This window comes from Scardinius erythrophthalmus (assembly GCF_964197995.2).
Source record: "Scardinius erythrophthalmus genome assembly, chromosome: 3".
Taxonomy (NCBI): domain Eukaryota; kingdom Metazoa; phylum Chordata; class Actinopteri; order Cypriniformes; family Leuciscidae; genus Scardinius; species Scardinius erythrophthalmus.
In genome coordinates, this window is record NC_138223.1 from 52,182,827 (window position 1) to 52,206,675 (window position 23,849).

At 37.9% G+C, this 23,849-nt stretch overlaps 2 protein-coding genes across 3 annotated transcripts; both read right to left on the minus strand.

Moving 5' to 3' along the window:
- Positions 1-1,793: 1,793 nt before the first annotated feature.
- On the minus strand, positions 1,794-11,974 carry LOC308687956 (B-cell receptor CD22-like; the record flags this gene model as incomplete). Its single annotated transcript, XM_081360775.1, has 10 exons — positions 1,794-1,820; positions 2,044-2,103; positions 2,191-2,268; positions 2,464-2,509; positions 2,625-2,721; positions 2,790-3,032; positions 3,543-3,797; positions 10,880-11,128; positions 11,227-11,574; positions 11,932-11,974. The coding sequence occupies 10 exons, from the start codon at positions 11,972-11,974 to the stop codon at positions 1,794-1,796; spliced, it is 1,446 nt and encodes a 481-aa protein (XP_081216901.1).
- Positions 11,975-16,174: 4,200 nt separating this feature from the next.
- Positions 16,175-21,841, minus strand: LOC308688267 (B-cell receptor CD22-like). Of its 2 annotated transcripts, XM_081361224.1 has the most exons (10): positions 21,573-21,841; positions 21,238-21,292; positions 19,805-20,161; positions 19,458-19,706; positions 17,915-18,169; positions 17,595-17,831; positions 17,423-17,513; positions 17,230-17,275; positions 16,781-17,031; positions 16,175-16,539 (listed from the first exon to the last, which is right to left on the minus strand). In XM_081361224.1, the coding sequence occupies exons 2-10, from the start codon at positions 21,281-21,283 to the stop codon at positions 16,482-16,484; spliced, it is 1,590 nt and encodes a 529-aa protein (XP_081217350.1). In that variant the 5' UTR covers positions 21,284-21,292; positions 21,573-21,841; the 3' UTR covers positions 16,175-16,481. The 2 variants fall into 2 exon arrangements, with proteins under 2 accessions (XP_081217350.1, XP_081217351.1); XM_081361225.1 differs by lacking the exon at positions 17,230-17,275 and having other exon boundaries at positions 16,781-16,939.
- Between the last annotated feature and the right edge of the window lie 2,008 nt (positions 21,842-23,849).

Consider the following 23,849-nt stretch of genomic DNA (forward strand, 5'->3'; position numbering starts at 1 on the left):
CTTAGACATGTCAACATCTTACACATTTCTGACAAAACCCACAGCATTATCAGTCAGGATAGGGGATATCGAAACTATTGCAGGTGTTTCTCGTTGCAGGTTTTTCAGTTACAAATCTTTCAATTTTCTTAATTTTTTGTGAATTTATTTGGTACAGTAATTTGAGGTGGGGGTGCCAGATTTTGTTAAAGGTTTAAAGGGTGTATGATCAAAAGAGTTTGAGAACCACTGTTTTAGCATCAAATTATCAGAATTTCAAATTTCGTTTCATTTCGTTTCGTTTCACATTGTATGACCTAACAAAGCCTCGTTTTCTGAAATCACGTGCCTTGGCCAGTTTAATACGCACTTTAAAACACAGATATGAAACAGAATGTTGAGTCTTCGTACCTTTTTATCATTTAATGTTTTATTTGAAAAGGAATAAATCTGTCACATGCACTCTTTAATACACAGATAAAATGTATAAAATATTACAGAAACAATTCTAAACTCATTTATTAATTACACATTGACTGTCACACAAATATAATCCATTGCTTTCTGCAGAATGGAAACTCTGAAGATGCGTTTAAAGGCACACTATGCAGCTTTCCGTTTTTGTCAAACAGTGACCCCTAGAGTCGCTGTGGAGTACTTGTATTTAATGTTACTGTCGTAAATACCCCTCGTGCAGAGCCGTCTCTGCACTCACGGCCTGATCCCTTCCGCCCTCCATACCGGTCCCTGTTCAGTCGGATGGAAGCTGTAATGAGTGGAAATAAGGTGTGTCCCCTTTAAGAGCTGCACGCGCCCTGTTGAACTGTCATCGGCAGTCTGTGTTGTATGTGCACCTCGAACACCCGTATGCGGGTTATTTCAGTTTGATGCTCGTTCTTATCCTACTTTTGTTTATCAAGTAAAGCTGTGGACGGTAGAACGGGTGATAGACAGTTACACGAGTTAGATTGGGGAATAAAGTGCAAATTGTGAGATGCCAATCGCCTCCGTGAGTCTGTCTGGCCTCTAATAACTTCATCTGTGAGCTATCCCTATTGTGTATGTGTGCTGTGCCGTAAAGCAATTCGTTACATGGCGAGACCTGATATCACGCGATACTTCCTGACGCTGAGGCCAAGTGTGGTTTTTGCAAGTGTGGTTTTTCAGCTCACAGGCGCTTGGGGGATGCGCGACGACCACCATTCAACCCGAAAAAAGTCATATAACTATTCCAATGACTCCTGTTCCTGTTCCTGTTGAGCTGTTCGGTTAAGGTAAAAAAGTTACTTAGTTCACCTTTAAAGAAGACTTTAGCGTTTTTGTTCCCCCTGCTGGTCTTTTTATATTCTGCCCTGATTGGTTTTATTCAGTTTCGGAGGTTGGGTTCAGAAGAACAAGCGCATGTTGAATTTGCCTCAGTCTATAGCAACAACAACAACACTTAAACAAGGCACTGCCTGTAAGTGGAGTTTAATTATTCTTGATTTTGGCATTTTGTATGTTTATGAGGGAGTGCATATAAAAGTAATCGTTTTCATAGTTCTTTGTTATATTGTGTGAACATTCTGTATTATTTTCTCCAGTTGTACATTGTTGGACTCGTCATTTGTGACAGTTTATTTATGTATTAATTTTGTTTTTATATTGTTTTACAGTTTTACACATTTATTCAGCAAATCTGAACTACGACTCCGGTGTCAAGACTGTTTATTGAGTGGATGTGTTTAGCTTGCTGGGTACGAAGCCAGTATAGTAGTTGTGATGTGGATGTGTCCAGTGATGGGACAAAAGCTGAGTAAAGTTTAGCTTGTGCTTCATCTTACTGTGGCGTCTTGCTGTGGCTACAACAGAAATAAGACACACATTTACATAAATCAACACTACAAATGGTACAAATAATCTCAGAAAAAATATATATATATTTCTGTCAGTGAATCGACTCGTATAATCCAACTCGTAACAGAAAGAAAAGACTGTTTAGTATCTATTGACTAGTTGATTGACTACTGAGGACATTTTCTTACTTTATTGATGATATTGAGAAGATGAGGATCTCACACTTACGGACAGATTCTCATATCCAGAAGAGCCCGAAGGGTGAACAGCAGGTCTGGGATGGACAGTCTATGGGAAAAACACATTGATTATTGATTATTTGACGTTTGAATGCACAAACTCTTTTGCATGTGTAGTTTTTGACATTTCTCTTACTGTGAGTGTGTTGTAGAGGTCAGATGATCTGGACTTGAGGTCAAGACCTGTATATGTATTTGCACTGCAATCATCGTTCTGCAGGGAAACAGAGAGAAGGACTGTCACCACAAAACAAGAGATTTTGCATGACAATCAAAAGTGTAATCACTACACAGTGTGTGTTCTCACATACAATCCTGTAAAATTGTGGTAATATATGTTCTGCGTGTATAAAGAAGCTCTAATTGATTTATTGGTAGCCTATGATTCTGTGGTTATTTGCCATCTTACCTCATACTCGTGTATTGCAGATCTGCAGTTTATCCTTTTCTTCTGACTGTTAAAAAACAAATGGAAACGAGCCATTTCATTGTTTCATTTAATAATCAAATGCACTTCTGCATTAATTAAAAGCAAATTATATTACTCTTTGTTGATCATTTTATATTTACATTTTATACAATACGATGATGATGATGATGATGATGAATATTCCGACACATCCCACTGGGATCCCCAACCAGACGAGCCAACCAGCACCACGACGAACTGAAAGAAGGAGAATATCATAATTAAATCGAAAAACTAAGAATGAAGTGTGTTAATAAAAGCTTCACCTGTGACAGTTACAGCGTCTGATCTCTGAGATCCATGTTGATTGTGAGCCTGACAGTAGAAGCGTCCACTCTGTAGTGCACTGAAACTCTGTCCAGATCCAACAGCTGAGGTTTCATTCTCCTTAAACCAGCTGAAGTTCAGAGCAGGAGGGTTTGAGTCACTGATGCAGTTCAGAGTCACTGAATCTCCCTCCACTATTACACCAGATCCACTCATCAACACTGAGACGTTCCTGGGAGAGTCTAATAACAATTATCAGATTATTTTTTTTCAATCGTATTACACATTTTTAAAATTGCTAATATGAACTGAATTTATCAAAACAGAAAATTTGCATCTTATGTTTTATCATAAACTCACACATGACGTTTAAAGTCACAGCGGAGTATTTCTCTCCATATTTATTGATGGACTTGCACTTGTATTCTCCACTGTCATCAGAGCTGATCTTTGAGATGCTAAAGATTCTTCTAGATCCTACAATTGTTCCTCCTTTAAACCAGTAGATTACTGCAGGAGGGTTTGAGTCACTGATGCAGTTCAGAGTCACTGAATCTTCCTCCACTATTACACCAGATGGACTGATGGACACTGAGACGCTCCTGGGAGGATCTATTAACAATTATTATTATTATTATTATTATTATTATTATTATTATTATTAAATTTAATTAAAAATGTTTTAAATCATTAATATGGACTGAATTTATCAAAACAGAAAATTTGCATCTTAAGTTTTATCATTAACTCACACATGACGTTTAAAGTCACAGTATCAGAGTATTTCTCTCCATGTTCATTGATGGACTTGCACTTGTATTCTCCACTGTCATCAGAGCTGATCTTTGAGATGCTGAAGATTCTTCCAGATCCTACAATCGTTCCTCCTTTAAACCAGCTGATTTCTGCAGGAGGGTTTGAGTCACTGATGCAGTTCAGAGTCACTGAATCTCCCTCCACTATTACACGAGCTGGACTGATGAAGATCATAGGATTCACTGGAGGATCTACAATCTCTCAATAGTAGGGGCAGAATTTAGCATAAACAACATGAATCCATGGATCCTTGAGTCAAAAGGTCATGTCACTTATCAAGAAATATCCACAACCCCCCACCCCCACCCCAAGTGAAAAAAAAAAAACACACACACGGTTTCTTTTTTCAGTAAATCAGTGCTGGATAAATTACTTACAAACTACAGTTGGTTACTGATTCCAAATTACATGACAAAAATTGTAGTTAGTAACATAATTGTTAGGTGTGGCTGTAGAAAGCACTAGTGATGTTCGGTTCTTGAACGAATTGTTCTTTTGAGCCGGTAGGAAGTAACCGGTCGAGCCGGTTCATTAATCTAACTGAATCGAACTTTAGTTCCAGGTTAATGATGCAAAACACACGAGCCAAAGTAACATGTCCTACTCAAAAAGACCCAAATGAGCCGGTTTAACCAACTGTGGAAGTCTGCAGAGGATGGTACCGAGGATGGCGTTCATCACAAGTAAGCGCACGACGCAGGAGATTCAGAGAAATAAACAGTCCTTATCCATGAATCCGGGTGGCACAGGGACTCATTGGTCAGCTCTGTTGCCTAACAGCAGGAGTCCTTTCAGTTTGCATGTTCTCCCGTGTCAGCGTGGGTTTCTTCTGGGGTATTACGGTTTCCCCCACACCACATGTAACGGAGGCCAGCTAGTCACTGTGCACAGCAAAAACTCCAGTGTTAAATTAACACTCCTGGGAGTGTATTTTGAGTCCACACTCAAAAGTGTAAAGGGTTAAAATATGAGTGTTAAATTAACACTCAAGAGTGTTAAAGTTAATAAGATAATTAAGAGATTAATTTAGTGATGATTGAGCATTATTGAAGACACCTGATGTTAACAAGCAGAATGACTGAAGGAGAAAATCTCAAATTGTAAGCCACCGTTATGGCGATCATTGTTTGCTTTAGTTGGGCTCTTGACCCTTTTATGTTTACTTTATATTTTGCTTGTCTGCTGTTATTGATTTATAACAGTCAGATGAACAAAGAAAAAACGTGATCTGATGGTGTTGGTTATGTTTTGACATAATCATGTTGTGGTCTGAAAAACTAATTAAACTAACTAAACTTATTGAGATAGTTTGGTTTAACTAGTTAATTACATCAGCTCTGTGATTCTACAGCATATGATTTTCAGTATATTTCATATAATCAAAAATATTTAATAAACATTGTTCTGATCAAAATACTTTGAAATGAATTTATTTAGAAACACAGACATCAATAATCAGCCTGTGAATCTCAACAATGGTGACGATAATAAAGCATGTTGCAGTGTGTAGCGACTGGGCTATTTGAATCATTCGTTCGTTTGATTCTGAATTAACAAATTCTGACTCTCTGTGTTTTCTAAGCACATTCCTGCCCAAAACGTTCTTTGCTAAGCTTATCAGAGCTTGTAACCTCCTGACTTCGAAATTACAAATCATACGCCAGGCTCCATAAAGACTGGAACAAATTGACTTTTACGACCTAAATTGCACCTTGGAGACTAATAAAAAGTCAATACATTCTCTTTACTTTGCAAAGTTCTACATTCCAAACCCCCTTCCCCTCTCTGGACCACAGAGAGATAACAAAACTTTCTGTGGGACACACACACACACATACATACACACACACACACACACACACACACACACACAAACATCTGTTGTGTTTAACTTAATATCCTTTTAATGTATGTAACTCAGACTTGTATCTGAACTTCCTGTATGTATGTGTGATTAATGTTGTGGTGATCGTATAGTTATGATCTTCGAGTGTTGGCTCTGAAATGTATTTGTCTCTGAAGAATGTTCTCCCAGTAGAATCGCATCCTGTAACCCGATCTCATTGATAACGGGGGGCGCAACATTCCAACGCACACACATCCCAAAACTCACAAATACAGGCAGACACGCACATTACCATATATGGACTTCCAATAGTAAAATCTAATTTTACCAACTATTACAACTGTATAAAGAGTGTTCTGGGTGATTTGAATGTTCCCCAGAATGATATTAGAGTAGTTGTGTTTTTGAATTACAGTAATGTAATCTTAAAGTGCCTTTGTGTCAACAAAATAATGTATCTCTATGTTGCTATCTTTGTCAATAGTCGTTCTTAGTATTGTTTTGATCCTCTGTGCAGAACGAAGGAGATTTTGATAAGAGACTGTGATAAATGTTATGGTTCCATGCGTTTTATTTCCCTGAGCATAATATCATATTTTGCCCCCTCGTGATTCCACACGAGGGTCGGGAAGCATTAACACACCCAGACGATCTTCCTGCTCGGAATGCCCTAAACTGATTCGTCATCCACGAAGAAGGAGGCGTACACAGGACACTGATAAAAAGTCCAAACCCTCCTTCTTCTCCCTCTCATTCCTACGCTCTTCTTCCTCCTCCAAAACCCAAGCCCGGACCGGCTTCGGCCTGCTTCTCTTTTATTCTCTTTTATTTCTTTCGTTTTCCTATTCGCCTCTGCTCATTCACGAGCTGAATGAACTTAGCCTGAATCATTCCCGGCAACTTCACCTCAAAGAAAGACTCTTTGAAGCTCCCGCGCTCGCACGCGCGCCGGAAGACAGCACGCGCACACCTCCCCTCAGACGACTCGCGCTGCTTTTAAAGACACGCAGAACCCTGCCTTCCTCCCTCATACACAGAGAACCATGTGCCATGCAAGTATCGATTATTGAATTGAACTTACAATGTGATTTCCTTGTTGTCTCTTACGGGTTACTGTCTGTGATTTTGCCATGCTGAGGTCATCTCGGTGATCTCTCTCATCCTGAACTTTAGTTTCACTTTCTCCCTTCTTCTCCCTCTCTCATCTGTTATCCGTTTAGTCTTGTATTTTGTTTACGTGTCCTGTACATACATATTTACTCGTGTAAATTGTAGAACTTGTATTCCTTAGTTCAATGTAGTATTAGTCTAATTATTAAATTCCATATGTCCTTGACTGACTCTGTTTTAATTGCCCATGTTACTTAGTCCCTGAAATGTTCGATCTTAGCTATATGCTTTATCTTGGTAGCCTACGATTTAAGTAAGCTAATTTTACAAACATAGAAAGTTGTCTTTTCAAGGCCTGGAAAAGATACTCTTTCTCGTGTTTGTAAGAAGGATAATTTTCCTTGAGAATTAAGTTAATCTTACGTTCAATTCAATGTTTGCTGGACAAACAGATTGTCTGATAACTAAATTAATTCCATTAAAGTTATCCCATAACTTCGAGCTGAAATAAGACTATTTGATGTATTAATGACGAACCATAACCCGTTATGGTAATCATTCATATATCAATCTAGTTCAGCTGCGATAAATTAATTTAACTGTAACATACAAAATATTAATCATATTCATGATTAATTATTAAAATTCCCTATAGATCATTTGAGCTAATATTAATATTAATGTACAACCCATTGTTGCTACAAGTGGCTGCCACCAATCACAACTCATTAATGGCTCCCATCATGCATTGCGGTATGAATAAATTATGATCTGAATTGTCTATGTAAGTTACTTTTTCCTAATTGAATATTCTGCTCGTCACCATTGTTAAGATGCATAGACTGAATCTTGACATCTGTGTGTGCCTAAAAAAAAGTTTTTTTTTTTATTGCTTTTTTTACAAAACAACTTTTACGAAATCCTTTATATTATTTCTAAAATTCTGGATATTTATGCAGATTCACAGTTATGCTGTAACCAAATCGAAGTCAGAAATAAGGATCTTAATGAGTTAAGTGATCGAGTTCAAATGATGATTGTCATAATATAACCAACACCATCAGATCACGTTTTTTCTTTGTTCATCTGACTGTTATAAATCAATAACAGCAGACAAGTAAAATTTAAAGTAAGCATATATGGGTCAAGAGCCCAACTAAAGCAAACACTGATCACCATAACGGTGGCTTACAATTTGAGATTTTCTCCTTCAGTCATTCTGCTTGTTAACATCAGGTGTCTTCAATAATGCTCAATCATCACTTAATTAATCACTTAATTATCTCATTAACTTTAACACTCTTGAGTGTTAATTTAACACTCATATTTTAACATTTTACACTCTTGAGTGTGAACTCATATACACTCCCAGGAGTGTTAATTTAACGCTGGAGTTTTTGCTGTGTGCGAGTAAACCTCACTCCTCTGATCTCAATAGGCGTTCTACGGCAGACGCTAGAAGCTGCAGTCTTTACAGTGCCTGACTCTCACGCCGGAGACTAGGGTTCGAGGTCTGCACAGAGCGGGGTGAGTAGAACCCGGGAGGAGGGGTCACACACAGTCCAAAGACATGCAGGTTAGGTACATTGGACAGTCAAAAATTGCCTGTGTGTGTGTGTGTGTGTGTGTGTGTGTGTGGGCTGGCCATGCAGGGAGCTTTCCCCTGCCTCTGGCCTAAGAAACTGGGATAGGCTCCAGTCCTAATATATATAATAGGCAGGGAGAAACTCAGGAGAACACATCTACATTACAACACAGACAATACCAGAAAAAGAACTGAATGAATTGAAGGATTAAATATACACAAGGGAGGATAATCAACAGAACAGAGAACATGTGTTTGACTAATTAACAACTATGAAAACTAACAATTACAGGGAACTCATATAAACAGGATCAGAAAAAAAACAAAAAAAAAAACTAAACTAAACATAACCCTAACAGTAATCTGTTACATTACACACATTGCCTTGTTTATCACATTAATTTGAATAAGATATGCTTGGTATAAATACATGTAATTAGTTACTACCCAGCTCTGACTGTATTATGCAACAGTTTTTTTTTGTTTTTTTTTTAAACATTTGTTGCATTATACTGATTGCACAACAAAAAGTATTATATTTTTTGTTTTGTTTTCTTTAAAGCTACACTGTTTATTTTTTAAAGTTGATTCTTAGCAAAAACACTTTGTTCTTTCAAAATTATATGTGCTCATTAATGTGTATTTACTTCCACCAACTAATCAAGTATCCTCGTAAGCGTAGAATCTGCCATTCAGAATACATATGACAAAAAGCAACATTGCGCTGCCTTATTTGTGGATCTGTCCAAGGCATTTGACTCTGTTGACCATGAGTTATTGCTAAATAGATTACGTAATATTGGAATAGGAAACACAGCTATTAATTGGTTCAAAAATTATCTTATAGAACGAACGCAATGTGTTTCTATAGATGGTCTTAAATCAGACTTTTTAGAGATTTCCAAGGGTGTTCCTCAAGGTTCGATCTTAGCCCCTATTTTATTCTCTATATTTATAAATAATATTGGAAAGGATGTGCAAACTGCTAAACTGCACCTTTACGCAGATGATACTGTGATATATTCAGTCGCCCCTTCATTGAGCCAAGCCATAAATTACCTTCAATTAGCCTTTAAACAGCTCCAAGTCTCACTACATGGCCTTAAGTTAGTGCTAAATACTAAGAAAACCAAATTTATGACGTTTTCAAGGGCACGTTCCCAATCCCCAGATAATATAACTATTAACACACTAAATGGGGACTTAATTGAAAATGTTACATCATACAAGTATTTAGGTTTTTGGCTGGACAACAAACTTTCTTTTAAAGTTCATGTTGAAAAGCTTGTAAAAAAACTGAAAGTAAGACTGGGGTTTTTTTTTAGGAATAAGGCTTGCTTTAACCTGTTAGATAGAAAAAAACTTGTGCAGGCTACTTTTTTGAGTGTTTTGGACTATGGTGATGTTGTCTACATGCATGCTGCCTCTAGTACTCTCCACTTTTTAGATTCTGTGTATCACAGTGCTCTGCGCTTTATAACTAACTCTGGTTCCCGTACTCATCATTGTACGTTGTATGAACTGATTGGTTGGCCATCACTAAGTCTACGTAGACAACTTCATTTGCATATTTTTCTATACAAGGCCATGTTAGGTAAATTGCCGACATATTTATGTAATCTTCTTAAGAAGAATTCCAGCAGTTTTCATCTCCGTTCCACCAGGTGGCTCTCTTACCAGGTTCCAAGGGTTTTTACTGAGCTGGGGAGGAAAGCCTTCTCTTACTTTGCGCCATGGTCTTGGAATAATCTGCAAAACTTGCTACATCTAAATGATTTAGTCCCATTAAATGAATTCAAGACCATGTTAAAATGCCATATAACTCAAAAATGTAACTGCCATATGTGACCTGTTCCTTTTTATGTGATGCTTGTTTGGTTGTTTTGACTATGTTGTATTTGTATTTAAATTGTAACTGGTGTGCCGTCTTGGCCAGGTCTCCCTCGAAAAAGAGATTCTATCTCAAGGGACTTCCTGGTTAAATAAAGGTTAAATAAAAAATAAAAATATGAGCGAGTCGCTCGAATGGCGACAGCCATGTTGCGCCTCCATCTTGAAAATACATTAGCCAAAGAGGGACATACCTGGAAATTCAAGCTTCGCCTTTCACGCTTTTACACTCAGTTTTATAGTTGATTGGCTAACTATAGCATGGTTGTGGATAACGCTAGAACGACATCAATGATGAAAAAGGATTGGTAACCTTGTAAATAATACGGCCACCGTAGGAGTTAAAAAGCCCTCAGGAATAGGAGGGGCTAGAAAGTAATATTCAGTTGGTAGTCATATATATTTTCACCGCTAGATGGGAGAAAATCTTACACAGTGTAGCTTTAAAAAAAAAAATGTTGAGGTACTTACTATAGAAGTGAAAGGGGCTAATTTTGGAGGATTTAAAGGCATAATTGTGTATTTCATAAAAGCATTTACAATCAGTATTGTGTTCAAATATGTGCATTATTTGAGCTTTTAAGGTGTTTAAACCATTATTAAACCATAGTGTGTTGTGTTCATGGTTTGGCGTTGTCATGACAAGGCAGTAAAATTGAATATAAACATAAACATAAAATGTTAAAATCACATATATTGTTCATGTTTTGTGACTGTACTATTGAAATAGTGAGCATTTATTTTTTTTAAATATTAGCCCCAATTACTATAATTTTTAAAGAAAAGGAGGGACGAGTGAACTCTACTGGCTTTGGAAAGAAAACTTTAAAGAACATACTCACACGTGACATTGAGCTGAACATCAGGAGAGATGTGAGTGTGTCCGTCTACAGCACAGCTATATCTGCCTGAATCCTCTCTTCTGACTGACTGCAGCAGGAGTTCATTGTTTCTGTCTCTTCTCTCAGTTAATGGCTGTGAGTTTCTGTACCAGATGAATGTTGCTCTGTCAGTCAGAGCGCAGCTGCTTTTACATCTCAGAGTGACTGAATCTCCCTCTGTCACTCTCTCAGGAGACTCCACCTGAAGATCTGAACACAACACACACATTATATCTAGTGCTGCTGTCATACACTGATTATTATTCAACATAATGCACAGAAGAAGAGATAAACCTCATCAAACTCACCTGTGACATTAAGAGTCACTCCTGGTCTACCAATCCTTTTTCCACCAGGTTTATCAGTGATGAATCTGAAATAGTACATGTGTGAATCCTTCAGTGTCACATGACTCAGTCTGACGGTGCAGTTCTTCCGTTTATCTCCCAGATACTGAAGCCTCTGACTGTATTCAGGGTCCTCAGACAGATCTGGAGGCTCTTCATTATCTTTTACCAGTGTTTTGGTCCAGAACACTTTCTTGATTTTATAATAATCAGTTTCGTAAGTGCATCTCATTATCACTGTTGAGTCCTTTAGTGCACAGATGTGTGAAGGACTGTAACTCACACTCCAATCATCATCACTGAAAACTCCTGAAACACACATTAAAGGGATAGTTCACACAAAAATTATTGTTTCATAATTATTGACCCCTCGTGTTCATTACCTTCTTATTCTTTTTGTTCTGATATAATTCTGATATTGCAAAAACATGAATCATTATTGATGCACATATTTATATTGTAAATTAATTTCAGTGAGAATAATTTTAAACATTTATCTGAAGTTATTATTCTTTTTATTTTATCTCTGACTGCCTTTATTTATTACTTCATTTTGATGATTTTTTTCACAAAAATTTGTTTGTGTTAGGGGTTTTAATAGGGTGCTGCCGGACTCATAATTTAAAAAAAAAAACATTAAAATATTCTCCATCAGGAGCGACTCACCGTGAATCATGAGCAGAAACACCAGAGGAAGAGGAGGAGCCATTATCAGTGATGTCACTACAAGAACAATAATACAGAATCACACAGTTGTTCCTAATCCTGGACGATCCCCAGCATTTTAGATGTCTCCTTAAAGGAGAACTCCGGTCAATTTTAACATTGAGAGAAAGCTATTTTTTTTTGTACATTTGGAGTGCTGTCAATACAGAGAAATTCAGCCAGCGCACATACCTGTATTTACATCCTGTTTTCAGTCGAAGTCCAGAGTAATCGATTATCGAGTTCACGCGCGTGATCATAGGTACTAAACCAATGCGCGTGAACTCGACAATCGATTACTCGTTTTACCGAAACAGGAAGTAAATACAGGTATGTGCGCTGGCTGAATAAACATCATTTTTATTCATATCTTTCACATCTACTGCAGTCAGATTCACCTGCGTTCACTCCGAAGGAATCACTCACATGGCTGTGCACTTGTAATGACACATCAAGGATGTTAAGAGGCTAAAAGCAGGTTTAAAATGTGCCCCATTGAATCAACAGGGTGCAAATTTTAAAAAGAGGATAACACATTGTAGGCAACACCGATCTTTGTCGTTGTTCTCTGTATTGACAGCACTCTAAATGTACAAAAAAATGAGCTCAATGTTAAAATTGACCGGAGTTCTCCTCTAATCAAGCACACCTAATTCAGTTCATCAGCTCATTATTAAAGGCTCCAAGGCCTTAGATGGGTTTGTCAGATAAGAGAGACATCAAACATGTGCAGTTTTGGGGGTCCTCAAAGACCAGGATTGGGACCACAGGGATAACACACACAATGAGCATTATAAAACAATCTTTAGCTTTAAAAACATTTCCATAAATAATGTTTCATTGATAATATTTCCAATTGATTTGGTCAGTGGTTTCTACAACCGTATTAATCTGACTATATCCACACAGTAACCAGTGTAACTCTTACCGTGTTCTGGTGAGTCTTTCCAGCAGGCGTTGAACTGATGAATTTCTCGTGGTTACACACTTCGTTTTAAAATACTCGCACAGACAGAAAATGTTTCTTCCTCTTTCTTGACTCCTGCCCACACAAGCAACTTTAGACAACTTTTCATGATGATCCAATGGCATTTATTGATATCTAAAAAGTCATTAAACCCAAAATGTTTAACAATATGAAGAAGTTTGTCCACCACTTTTGTATTGCTCTTCTACGAAGATTTATTAACTTATAGGACGTATTTACAGTTTAACTTGAATTTCCACATTTTAAAAGTGAGGGGATGTTCATAAATATATAGAATACAAATAAAAGTGGGTTTTTAAACTTAGTTTTTATAGTCTTTCTTCCTGGAAAACATTTTCTGTAGAATTATTTAGCAAGACACTAGCAAGATAGGAACTTTTATTGAGTAAGACTGGATGTCGACACTTTGACCGCAGACAGACAAGTTGTATTTTGACATCCTCAAGATAACTTTTGCCTTCAGTTTATTGGCGAATAGAAGAATAGCGACAAGAAGTGGTGGGCAGTAGAGGTGGGTGGGACAGGAAATGACCTCATCCAAAATCAGTTCACCCACACATAAGCGCCAGCCCGTAATGAAGAACACATGCACAGCCCAATGTGTCTCAATGTACGTCATTGTTAAAATTAATTATTTGCTAATATTGCTTAAAGGGGGGGTGAAATGCTCATTTTCACTCAATCTCCTGTTAATCTTGAGTACCTATAGAGTAGTATTGCATCCTTCATATCTCCAAAAAGTCTTTAGTTTTATTATATTATATTAAGAAAGATAGGATGTACCGAGTCTTTCCGGAAAAAAACGAGCGGCTGGAGGCGTGCCGTGTGGGCGAAGCTAAAGCTGTGCTAACGCGCCGAGCCAGTAACAACACACAGAGACAATAGATTAGAAGCAGTTTTACTCACCGAACCTTTATCACTGTGACTGCTCGATCCTTAAGCATTAGACGATCTGCAAATCCGTCGATCTGGGCTTTGTTTATAAAACAATCATCGTCGAAATGCAGGGAACAACAGTCTTACACAACTCCGTTTATGCTCAGGAAAACAAACTCCATCCACGGGTGCCTTAACGCCGGGTTCTTTGGGAATCTGTGCAGGGTTGTCTTGCCCTGGCAACCAAAAACACACTTCTTTGTTGACATTGACTTCCCAAAAGCCGGGCAGGGCGCTTTGATGGCGAACTGCTTTCGCTCTCTTGCTCTGGTTTACGAGTGCGCGCGCGCCCGCGATCTTACCGGAGAAGTGCCCTTAGGACCCATATAAGGAAATTCCGTGACATCTGACGCCGCACATACCCATACTCGAAAAAAACTTTCCAAAACTTGTGACAAACCGGAAGGACAATTTTTGGCACAGAAATACTCCTTCAAACGTGCAATTAAATTTTTGAAACTTTGTCCATGTTTAGCATGGGAATCCAACTCTTTAACAGTGTAAAAAACTCAGTAGGGGGAGAGTGGGGTGAGTTGTGCCAGTTTTTACTCAAAGTGACTTTAAAGTGAGGCCATGACAGTAATGCCTTCAACTTAAGGATGTACATGTATTTCAGGATGTTGTGCATCCCTGAGAATAATAACTTTGGATCTGAAATAAATAGTTTCAGAAATATAGCTTTTGGGAAAAAAGTGGTCTCATGGCACAACTTGCCCCTGGTGCGGGGTAAGTTGTGCCTTTTGGGGAAATATGTTGGGGTAAATTGTGCCAGTGCTTTCTGAAGTAAAACAGAACATTTTACTGTTATGAACCGTATGCTATATGAAAGCAAGACAAATTCAATACAAAATGACTAATTTAAGGTTTATTTAGATATTGTCACCCTGGAATACCATAGCATGTGTTTTTCCTACTATGGTCAATTGCATAGGGATTTTGTAATGAACACAACTCTGGATCACAGTGTCACAGAGACAAGCTCATTTTACTCAGACGACCAATCAGTCTCTCAGGATCATTCTGAAGCTATCAAGCTACGCCCTAGCAACCATTTAGAGCACCATAGCAACACAATATATGATATTTGTGATTCATTTCAGGCAAAAAAGGCTTTGGCAATAGATGCCTGTTGACATAGCGCTGTCTGTCAATTATGTAACATAAGAATAAAGTTACTAGGCTAATTTCTAAACATCCTATTGTGACTTAGGCCACTTAAAAACGGAATAAAACTTCTCTTTATTAACATAGTGCAAACTCAAAACTGAAATCAGTGTTAGCTAAATTAAACAAATAACAGGTAGGCCTAAGTCAAACAATGATGAGGCATGCCCATCTCCTCACTTCTCAAGATGATCCCCTGTGAGTATGTAGGTCTCTAGGTGGTCTGGATCTGGCACAACTTACCCCATGCCCTTTGGCACAAATCACCCCAGACCCACAAGTTTGAATAATTAGCATGATCCAGCAGTTAAGAGCTAACATCATGCTAACTGTATAGACTCATTGTGTAGCCTACTAAAGCACTAAAACATGTGTGAAATGTTTTCAGACTTGTCTATAATTGTCCAGACACTACAATCAAAAAACCTTAATCATAGAAAATTTACTTTGAAAGGGAAAAAACAGTTTTTTGCACTAAAATGTGCTTAACTCTCATGCCATGTATCTCTCTTCTTTGGAGGATGAGTAAAATTGATTGCTTTTCAAAATTATGTGGTCACATGACCAAATTATTCTATGGTTTTCCAGAACAAGGGGTGGAACTACTTCCCCCCCTGGCACAAATCACCCCACTCTCCCCTATGCATGAAATAGCATTTAACCCCCCCCTTCAATACAAAGAACCCCAAAAGGACATGGATATGCAAAAGTTTGAGATGGGAGGAGAAATTATATTTCAATGCTTTTGCATTTGCTCACAAAAGTTTCATGCATGGGGAATGCAAAGAATTTGAGAGAAAACGCAAAAGCATTGAAATATAATTTCCACCACCATGTGACTTTAGGGGCTCCATTAAATGTTGTTTTAGTCAAGCTGATTAAACCAACATGACTGACCTCGTCTTAACACACGCGCACAGAAGTTGCTCTACAAATAATCATCACTGGTGACTTTAATAGACTGAGGTGTTCATCAAAGCTCTAATTGTATCCACTGTTGCACACGTTTGTTAGAACAGCCCAAATATTAATATTAACCCAGCTATCACATATAGTAGGTTATCCTGAGCTTAGGTCTACAATGACCCAGAAATGACCACACACAAGCTTGAATTTGGTAAAACTGGTACAGCCTTTTTATTTGCTTACAGAAAACACATGAAGTCAAACGTTCAAATGACTTTAACAAACAAATTACCAAGCAGTGACATCACAAAATGTTTTAGTCTCACTAAACACGTGTTGTTGGTTCTTTGGCTCTTTCCTTTGAATTCTGCTCTTGTAATGAGAAAAAGATCACAGACACTGTATTCACTTGATTTAACGAATAATAAATAGTGAATTAGCATGCTAAATTGTCAGCCCTACTCTCAGAATATTGTTTAATTGTTTTGGCCTTTGTCTTCATGATGGTCTCATTTACTCATTTGACACGGCTGTAGATCACAGACGCCTCTTCCACAGTCTGCACATTTGATAGCCTAAAAACATCAAATAAAACAACAGTCATGTTATGCATCAGAATACATGATGATAAAATTCATTAAACAATTCAGATGTTTCTGAAACATTAGTGGGACACAAAGTTATTTAGAAAAAAATAAATACAGACTTAAAGAACTATAAATTCTCCTTTCATCAACACAAAAGTAACATGAGTGTGAATTGATGGCAAACGTTTTATTTTTGCGTGAACTGTCTCTTTAAGCTCGTTCTCCTCACCTCAGGACAGAATCAGGCTGACGAATCCTGATATTGTCGTAGTGGCTTTCGTTCTCCTCTGCTCTCTTCACCTCGGTCTTTCTGTGATGTTGGACAGTTGCGTACTGGATCTCCTCAGTATCTCTGCATTCAGGAGCATTTCCGTCTCTTCTGGGTTTGCTGGAAATAACAATGGCGTACTGAGCGTCATCACAATCGGCTGATTCAGAAACATGAACGTCTCTCTCTGTTACGGTAGAGTACAGATTGTCCTGAAACGGAGGAAAATTAAATATTATTTATCATTCACATTTAAAGGCTGTTCACACAGAACACGTTTATCTTTTAAAAACACATCTCTAGACTTTCTGGGTTTTTTTTTTCTCTCGTTCCACTGACTTGTCTCTCACGTTTTGTGTGAATGGCCCCGTCTAACTAGACTATTCACATGTTGTGTCTGGAAGATTTACCTGTTTTTCAGTGAGGTCTTCAACTTTAGCACCTCTTCGTTTTCTCCTGATTTAACAGACATTAAACTTGTAAGCTGCATTTTAAAGATTCATTACTACTCACATTACATGAGGCATTTCCACCTGCACTAGTCTGAAAGTGAATTACATTCATACACTCACTGTAATTGAGAATGATTTTAATCAGATTTACATTATAAACAGAATTATGATGATGATGACGATGAAGAATCCTAAAAATGCTGTGATCCCCAACCAGACGAGCCAGCCATGACCACGATGTACTGAAAGATGAAAAAATATGAGTTCAGATTAAGTCTCAAAGCTATAACTGTCTTGAACCCTTTATAAAATAAAAGCTTCACCTGTGACAGTTAAAGCGTCTGATCTCTGAGATCCATGTTGATTGAGAGCCTGACAGTAGAAGCGTCCACTCTGTAGTGCACTGAAACTCTGTCCAGATCCAACAGCTGAGGTTTCATTCTCCTTAAACCAGCTGAAGTTCAGAGCAGGAGGGTTTGAGTCACTGGTGCAGTTCAGAGTCACTGAATCTTCCTCAACTATTTCACCAGAGATAGACACTAAGACATTCTTTGGCGGGTCTAAAGCAGAAAACATAAATTTCTCATCACAGAAAATATTTAGAGGATTTAATGTCACAGTTACTGAACCATCATTAACTTACACATGACGTTTAAAGTCACAGCATCAGAGTATTTCTCTCCATGTTCATTGATGGACTTGCACTTGTATTCTCCACTGTCATCAGAGCTGATCTTTGAGATGCTGAAGATTCTTCCAGATCCTACAATCGTTCCTCCTTTAATCCAGCTGATTTCTGCAGGAGGGTTTGAGTCACTGATGCAGTTCAGAGTCACTGAATCTCCCTCCACTATTACACGAGCTGGACTGATGAAGATCATAGGATTCACTGGAGGATCTACAATCTCTCAATAGTAGGGGCAGAATTTAGCATAAACAACATGAATCCATGGATCCTTGAGTCAAAAGGTCATGTCACTTATCAAGAAATATCCACAACCCCCCACCCCCACCCCAAGTGAAAAAAAAAAAAAACACACACGTTTTCTTTTTTCAGTAAATCAGTGCTGGATAGATTACTTACAAACTATAGTCGGTTACTAATTCCAAATTACAGGACAAAAATTGTAGTTAGTAACATAATTGTTAGGTGTGGCTGTAGAAAGCGCTAGTGATGTTCGGTTCTTGAACGAATTGTTCTTTTGAGCCGATATGAAGTAACCAGTCGAGCCGGAAATTAATCAGACTTTTCATCACAAGTAAGCGCACTACTCAGGAGATTCAGAGAAATAATCAGTCCTTATCCATGAATCCGGGTGGCACAGGGACTCATTGATCAGCTCTGTTGCCTCACAGCAGGAGTCCTTTCAGTTTGCATGTTCTCCCGTGTCAGCGTGGGCTTCTTCCGGGGTACTACGGTTTCCCCCACACCACATGTAACGGAGGCCAGCTAGTCACTGTGCGAGTAAACCTCACTCCTCTGATCTCAATAGGCACTCTTGCGACAGAGGTAATTCAGTCTATTTGTGTAAATTCAAAGTTTTCAAAAGTTTTTGATTCGCTAACTATAGCATGGTTGTGGATAACGCTAGAACGACGTCTAGGATCCTTTTCCTCACGTCAATGATGAAAAAGGATTGTTTACCTTGTAAATAATACGGCCACCGTAGGAGTTAAAACGCCCTCGGAATAGGAGGGGCTAGAAAGTAATATTCAGTTGGTATATACAATTTCATCGCTAGATGGGAGAAAATCCAGTGTAGCTTTAAAAAAGAGAAAAAAATGTTGAGGTACTTAAATTAGAAGTGAATGGGGCTAATGTTGGAGGATTTAAAGGCATAAATGTGAGTCTTATTATTTCATAAAGCATTTACAATCAGTATTGTGTTCAAATATGTGCATTATTTGAGCTTTAAAGGTGTTTGAACCATTATTTGAACAGCTATTTTAGTGTGTTGTGTTTATGGTGTGTCGTTGCCATGACAAGGGAGTAAAACTGAATATAACTGAATATAACATAAAATGTTAAAATCACATATATTGTTCATGTTTTGTGACTGTACTATTGAAACAGTGAGCATTTAAATGTTTTAAATATTAGCCCCAATTACTATCATTTTTAAAGAAAAGGAGGGACGAGTGAACTCTACTGGCTTTGGAAAGAAAACTTTAAAGAACATACTCACACATGACATTGAGCTGAACAGCAGGAGAGATGTGAGTGTGTCCGTCTACAGCACAGCTATATCTGCCTGAATCCTCTCTTCTGACTGACTGCAGCAGGAGTTCATTGTTTCTGTCTCTTCTCTCAGTTAATGGCTGTGAGTTTCTGTACCAGATGAATGTTGCTCTGTCAGTCAGAGCGCAGCTGCTTTTACATCTCAGAGTGACTGAATCTCCCTCTGTCACTCTCTCAGGAGACTCCACCTGAAGATCTGAACACAACACACACATTATATCTAGTGCTGCTGTCATACACTGATTATTATTCAACATAATGCACAGAAGAAGAGATAAACCTCATCAAAGTCACCTGTGACATTAAGAGTCACTCCTGGAGCACCAATCCATTTTCCATCAGGTTTATCAGCGATGAATCTGAAATAGTACATGCGTGAATCCTTCAGTGTCACATGACTCAGTCTGACGGTGCAGTTCTGCTGTTTATCTTCCAGATACTGAAGCCTCTGACTGTATTCAGGGTCCTCAGACAGATCTGGAAACTCTTCATCTTTCTTTTTATCTTTTGTTTTGGTCCAGAACGCTTCCATGATCTGATGTCCAGTAGGGTATTTATAAGTGCAGCTCATTATCACTGTTGAGTCCTTTAGTGCACAGATGTGTGAAGGACTGTAACTCACACTCCAACCACCCGACTGGCTACAAACTCCTGAAACACAACATTCATAAGGAAACAACAATTGAAGGAAACAAATACCCATCCATGAGTTAAATAGGACCATACTAAAACGAACAGTATTTATATCATTTTTACCTCTTACACACAGCCACGTCCAAGTGATCTGAGGGCGCGCGCGCATCCTGCTGTGTGACGTGTGCGCAGACTGGTGCATAGATATATATATAAACTAGATGTCGCCTTAGCTACGGCAGTTCATTGGAACGAATCTCTTTAATGCGACATCTAGTGTATATATATCTATGCACCAGTCTGCGCACACGTCACACAGCAGGAAGCGCGCGCGCCCTCAGATCACTTGGACGTGGCTGTGTTACAAGAGGTATAAACGATATAAACACTGTTCGTTTTCTCACACAAACCGCTCGTTTTGTGTCTTAGGCCATCAATGTGTACTTACGATGGGGAATTGTTTAATTTGGACGATGGGGAATTGTTTTAATTCAGACTCTGTGCATGCTCTTTGAAACAGTGACCACAGACCTGCATTCAATGACTGACAGACAAGAGCGGTTTGGCCTAAAAATATAAAAATTGAAACAACTGCAAAAAAAAGACACCTACATCTTGGATGCCCTTGAGGTAAGCTAAAACATACCAAAATTTAATTTCAAAGTGAACTATCCCTTTAAACAGGACCATACAATATCATTAAAAATTGTTTTTCATTACAAAACTGTTGTTAATAAATGAAGAATTACACTTATGTTGTGATCTGTGTAAAACCTACAGCCATCAGACAGAAGGTGATGAAATGCAGGAAGCAGAACATTGAACACTAACCATGAAAAACATGTTATGCTCTAAATGTTAGCAGTTTATTTCAGCATTATATCAGCATTATATATTATCAGCATAACCTGAATAATACCATTTTCTTAGAAGAAACAAATAAGTCACAGAAATTTCCCTCCAGTGTAGTAGTTATTTTACCAGTGCTATGTTTCCTGGGGCACCAGCAGTGCTAACTGATCCATGTTAACTAGCCAAAACCTTTTACTCTTAGTTAGTAATGAACTCGTATGTCATTTACAGGAGAGACTCACCTGGAATCAGGAGCAGAAACACCAGAGCAAGAGTTAGCAGTGACATCACAGGAAACTAAATAATTTACACAACAGTTCAATATGTCATCTTTCATTTCATCAAAACTATAATAACAGCCGTTTATTGCATTATAAACACTGCAAAAATGATACAAATACTTTACAGTCTTCACTGTTAGTAGATTTCCACGGATGAAACTCATTTAAAGATAACGTTAGGAACACGAGTCATCTAACAGAGGTTATTATGAAAGAAAATGTTTCTTACTTCCATTTTCTTGTGAGGAGATTAATTAGTTATACAATATTAATTACTGAACAAGTGAATCTCTTACCGTTTTGTAGTTTAAGCCGCTGCAAACAGACTCCAGGAGAGTGAAGTACAAATGCAAGCTGAAAACTTTCTTCTGCTATTTTACAGATTTTTTCCTTCCTCTTTTTAAAGTCTAAGCAACCTTCCTCACACCGAGACAGGAACAACCCGAATGAAACCACTCGGAAATAGAAAAAGATAAAACACTCTCTCTAAAGGACTGGTTAAAGAATATCTAAAAGCATGACTATAGAGTTTACATTACAAATATCAAATGAAACTTTCAGTGTGACGGGAAACCTCCTGTCAACATGATTAGATGGTGTTTTTCAGCTTCCTGAAAAGTGATCTTCTTTCTTTAAGACAAGTAGTTCTTCATTTTTAAAGACAGTGTTTACAAAATAAGATCAAACTGTGTGTGTTTACATGCATGTTTAGTATTTACACCTATCTGAGGAGGAACATGCCATTGCCTTCCCTAATAATAGAATCAGGCAACAATATGATGGATGAATGAATGGATGGGTGGGTTGATAATTTTGTGGGTGAAAGAAAGAAAGAAAGAAAGAAAGAAAGAAAGAAAGAAAGAAAGAAAGAAAGAAAGAAAGAAAGAAAGAAAGAAAGAAAGAAAGAAAGAAAGAAAGAAAGAAAGATTGATTATTGGATGGATGGATTGATTAATTTGTGGATAAATGAATGAATGAATGGATGGATGAATATGTGGATGGATGGATGGATGGATGGATGGTTGGACATTAACATGCAATTTAATTCCCTTATATAAAAGAATCAGGCACCACTATGATGGATGGATGGTGTAACATTGAGGATGGCCAGACTTTACCTCCACTGTCCTGAAGAGGAGCTGTTTTTCAGATCATACTTCTGACACTGTGTTTGTGTTTATCCATGTGCATTAGGGAAGTGTAACTCTATAAACACACACACACACACACACACACACACACACACACACAATATCTATCATAGACTCTTAAGAAGGCAGTGTATATTATCTGCTTATAATTTATAAGTTATATTTATTTATTTTATATAGGATGACTACCAGAGAATAAGGCTTCCAGACTCATCCAAAGCTCAACATGATAAAGAGGAATTTTACAGACCCATAAACCTGGATTACACAAACACAGAAGCGGTCGACACAGACTCCTACTACACAGATGTTGTTTCAGCACAAACACAAGATCAGATCTACACAGAACTGAACGCCAGTAGACGGAGTCACGTGTATCAGAGTTTAACAGCGGATTCTGCTCAAGAAGAGGCCATCTATCACACTATTGATCACTGAATCCTCATCAAAACCCTAGATTCCTCTGACAGCTACGATAATCCAACCTCTGTCAGCACCACAAGTTTTTTGTTTTGTTTTCACAAAATAAAATAAAAATATTAAGTTCACTGAATTAATTGATACAGCCTTTTGTTAAAGGTACAATATGTAGTTTTTCCCGCTAGGAGTCGCTAACCTCTTCAAAACAATAACAAAGGCGTAGATTGATGACGCAGTGAATGAGCGTGGAATCATGGAACTTGTCGTCATGCCGATGGATCTAATAATGTTTATTGGGAAATGTTTATGGATGAGTGAATACATTGATGTTTTTTAACATGACTGTGGTTTGAAGTAGGGCTCGATTGCTAATGAGAGACAGATATCAGCGACACACGAGTCCTGGGGATATAAAGGAATGAGGACATTTCATTCTACCAAACTACCTGCAATTTCTGAATTACTACTCACACAGGTCAGTTTATTAAACAAATTAAATATGTGAGGTAACACAGCGCTGTTTTACTTGGTTTAACAGTTACACTATCATACTAAACAGCATTTGAGTGTGTTGAAAGTTATTATGTTATTCTATGTGTTAGTTGGTTGACTGTATGAGACTAGCAGTGAGCTAGATCAACATTAGAATATCATACTGATCATATTGTACTCATCATGTTGAGCTATATAACATTGATTTGTTTTATGTACATTTGCTCACCTGTCGAATAAAGCACATTCTAGAGCGGCGTAGCAAAATGTCTATTTCAATGTAAAAAGACCCACGGTGTGTGTAGATAGAAATGGCTTATTCTAAGGTAATAAAAATATAACGGTTCATTATGTAAGGCTTTTTACACCACTGCGGTTCATGCAACGCTTCATTATGTAAGGCTTTATACACCACTGAAAACATAGGTATGTATATGATATTGCATTTCTGTCAACAGATCCTCCTAAATATTACACAATGCACCTTTAAAGTTGACCTATTATGCCCAT

Coding starts and splice junctions, on each gene's coding strand:
- LOC308688267 (XM_081361224.1), bottom strand. CDS start 21,283: ATGTCACTGCTAACTCTTGCTCTGGTGTTTCTGCTCCTGATTCCAG. Junction 17,276..17,422: donor ATCATAATTCTGTTTATAAT/GTAAATCTGATT, acceptor CTGTTAAATCAG/GAGAAAACGAAGAGGTGCTA. Junction 16,540..16,780: donor CAGCCTGATTCTGTCCTGAG/GTGAGGAGAACG, acceptor TGATGTTTTTAG/GCTATCAAATGTGCAGACTG.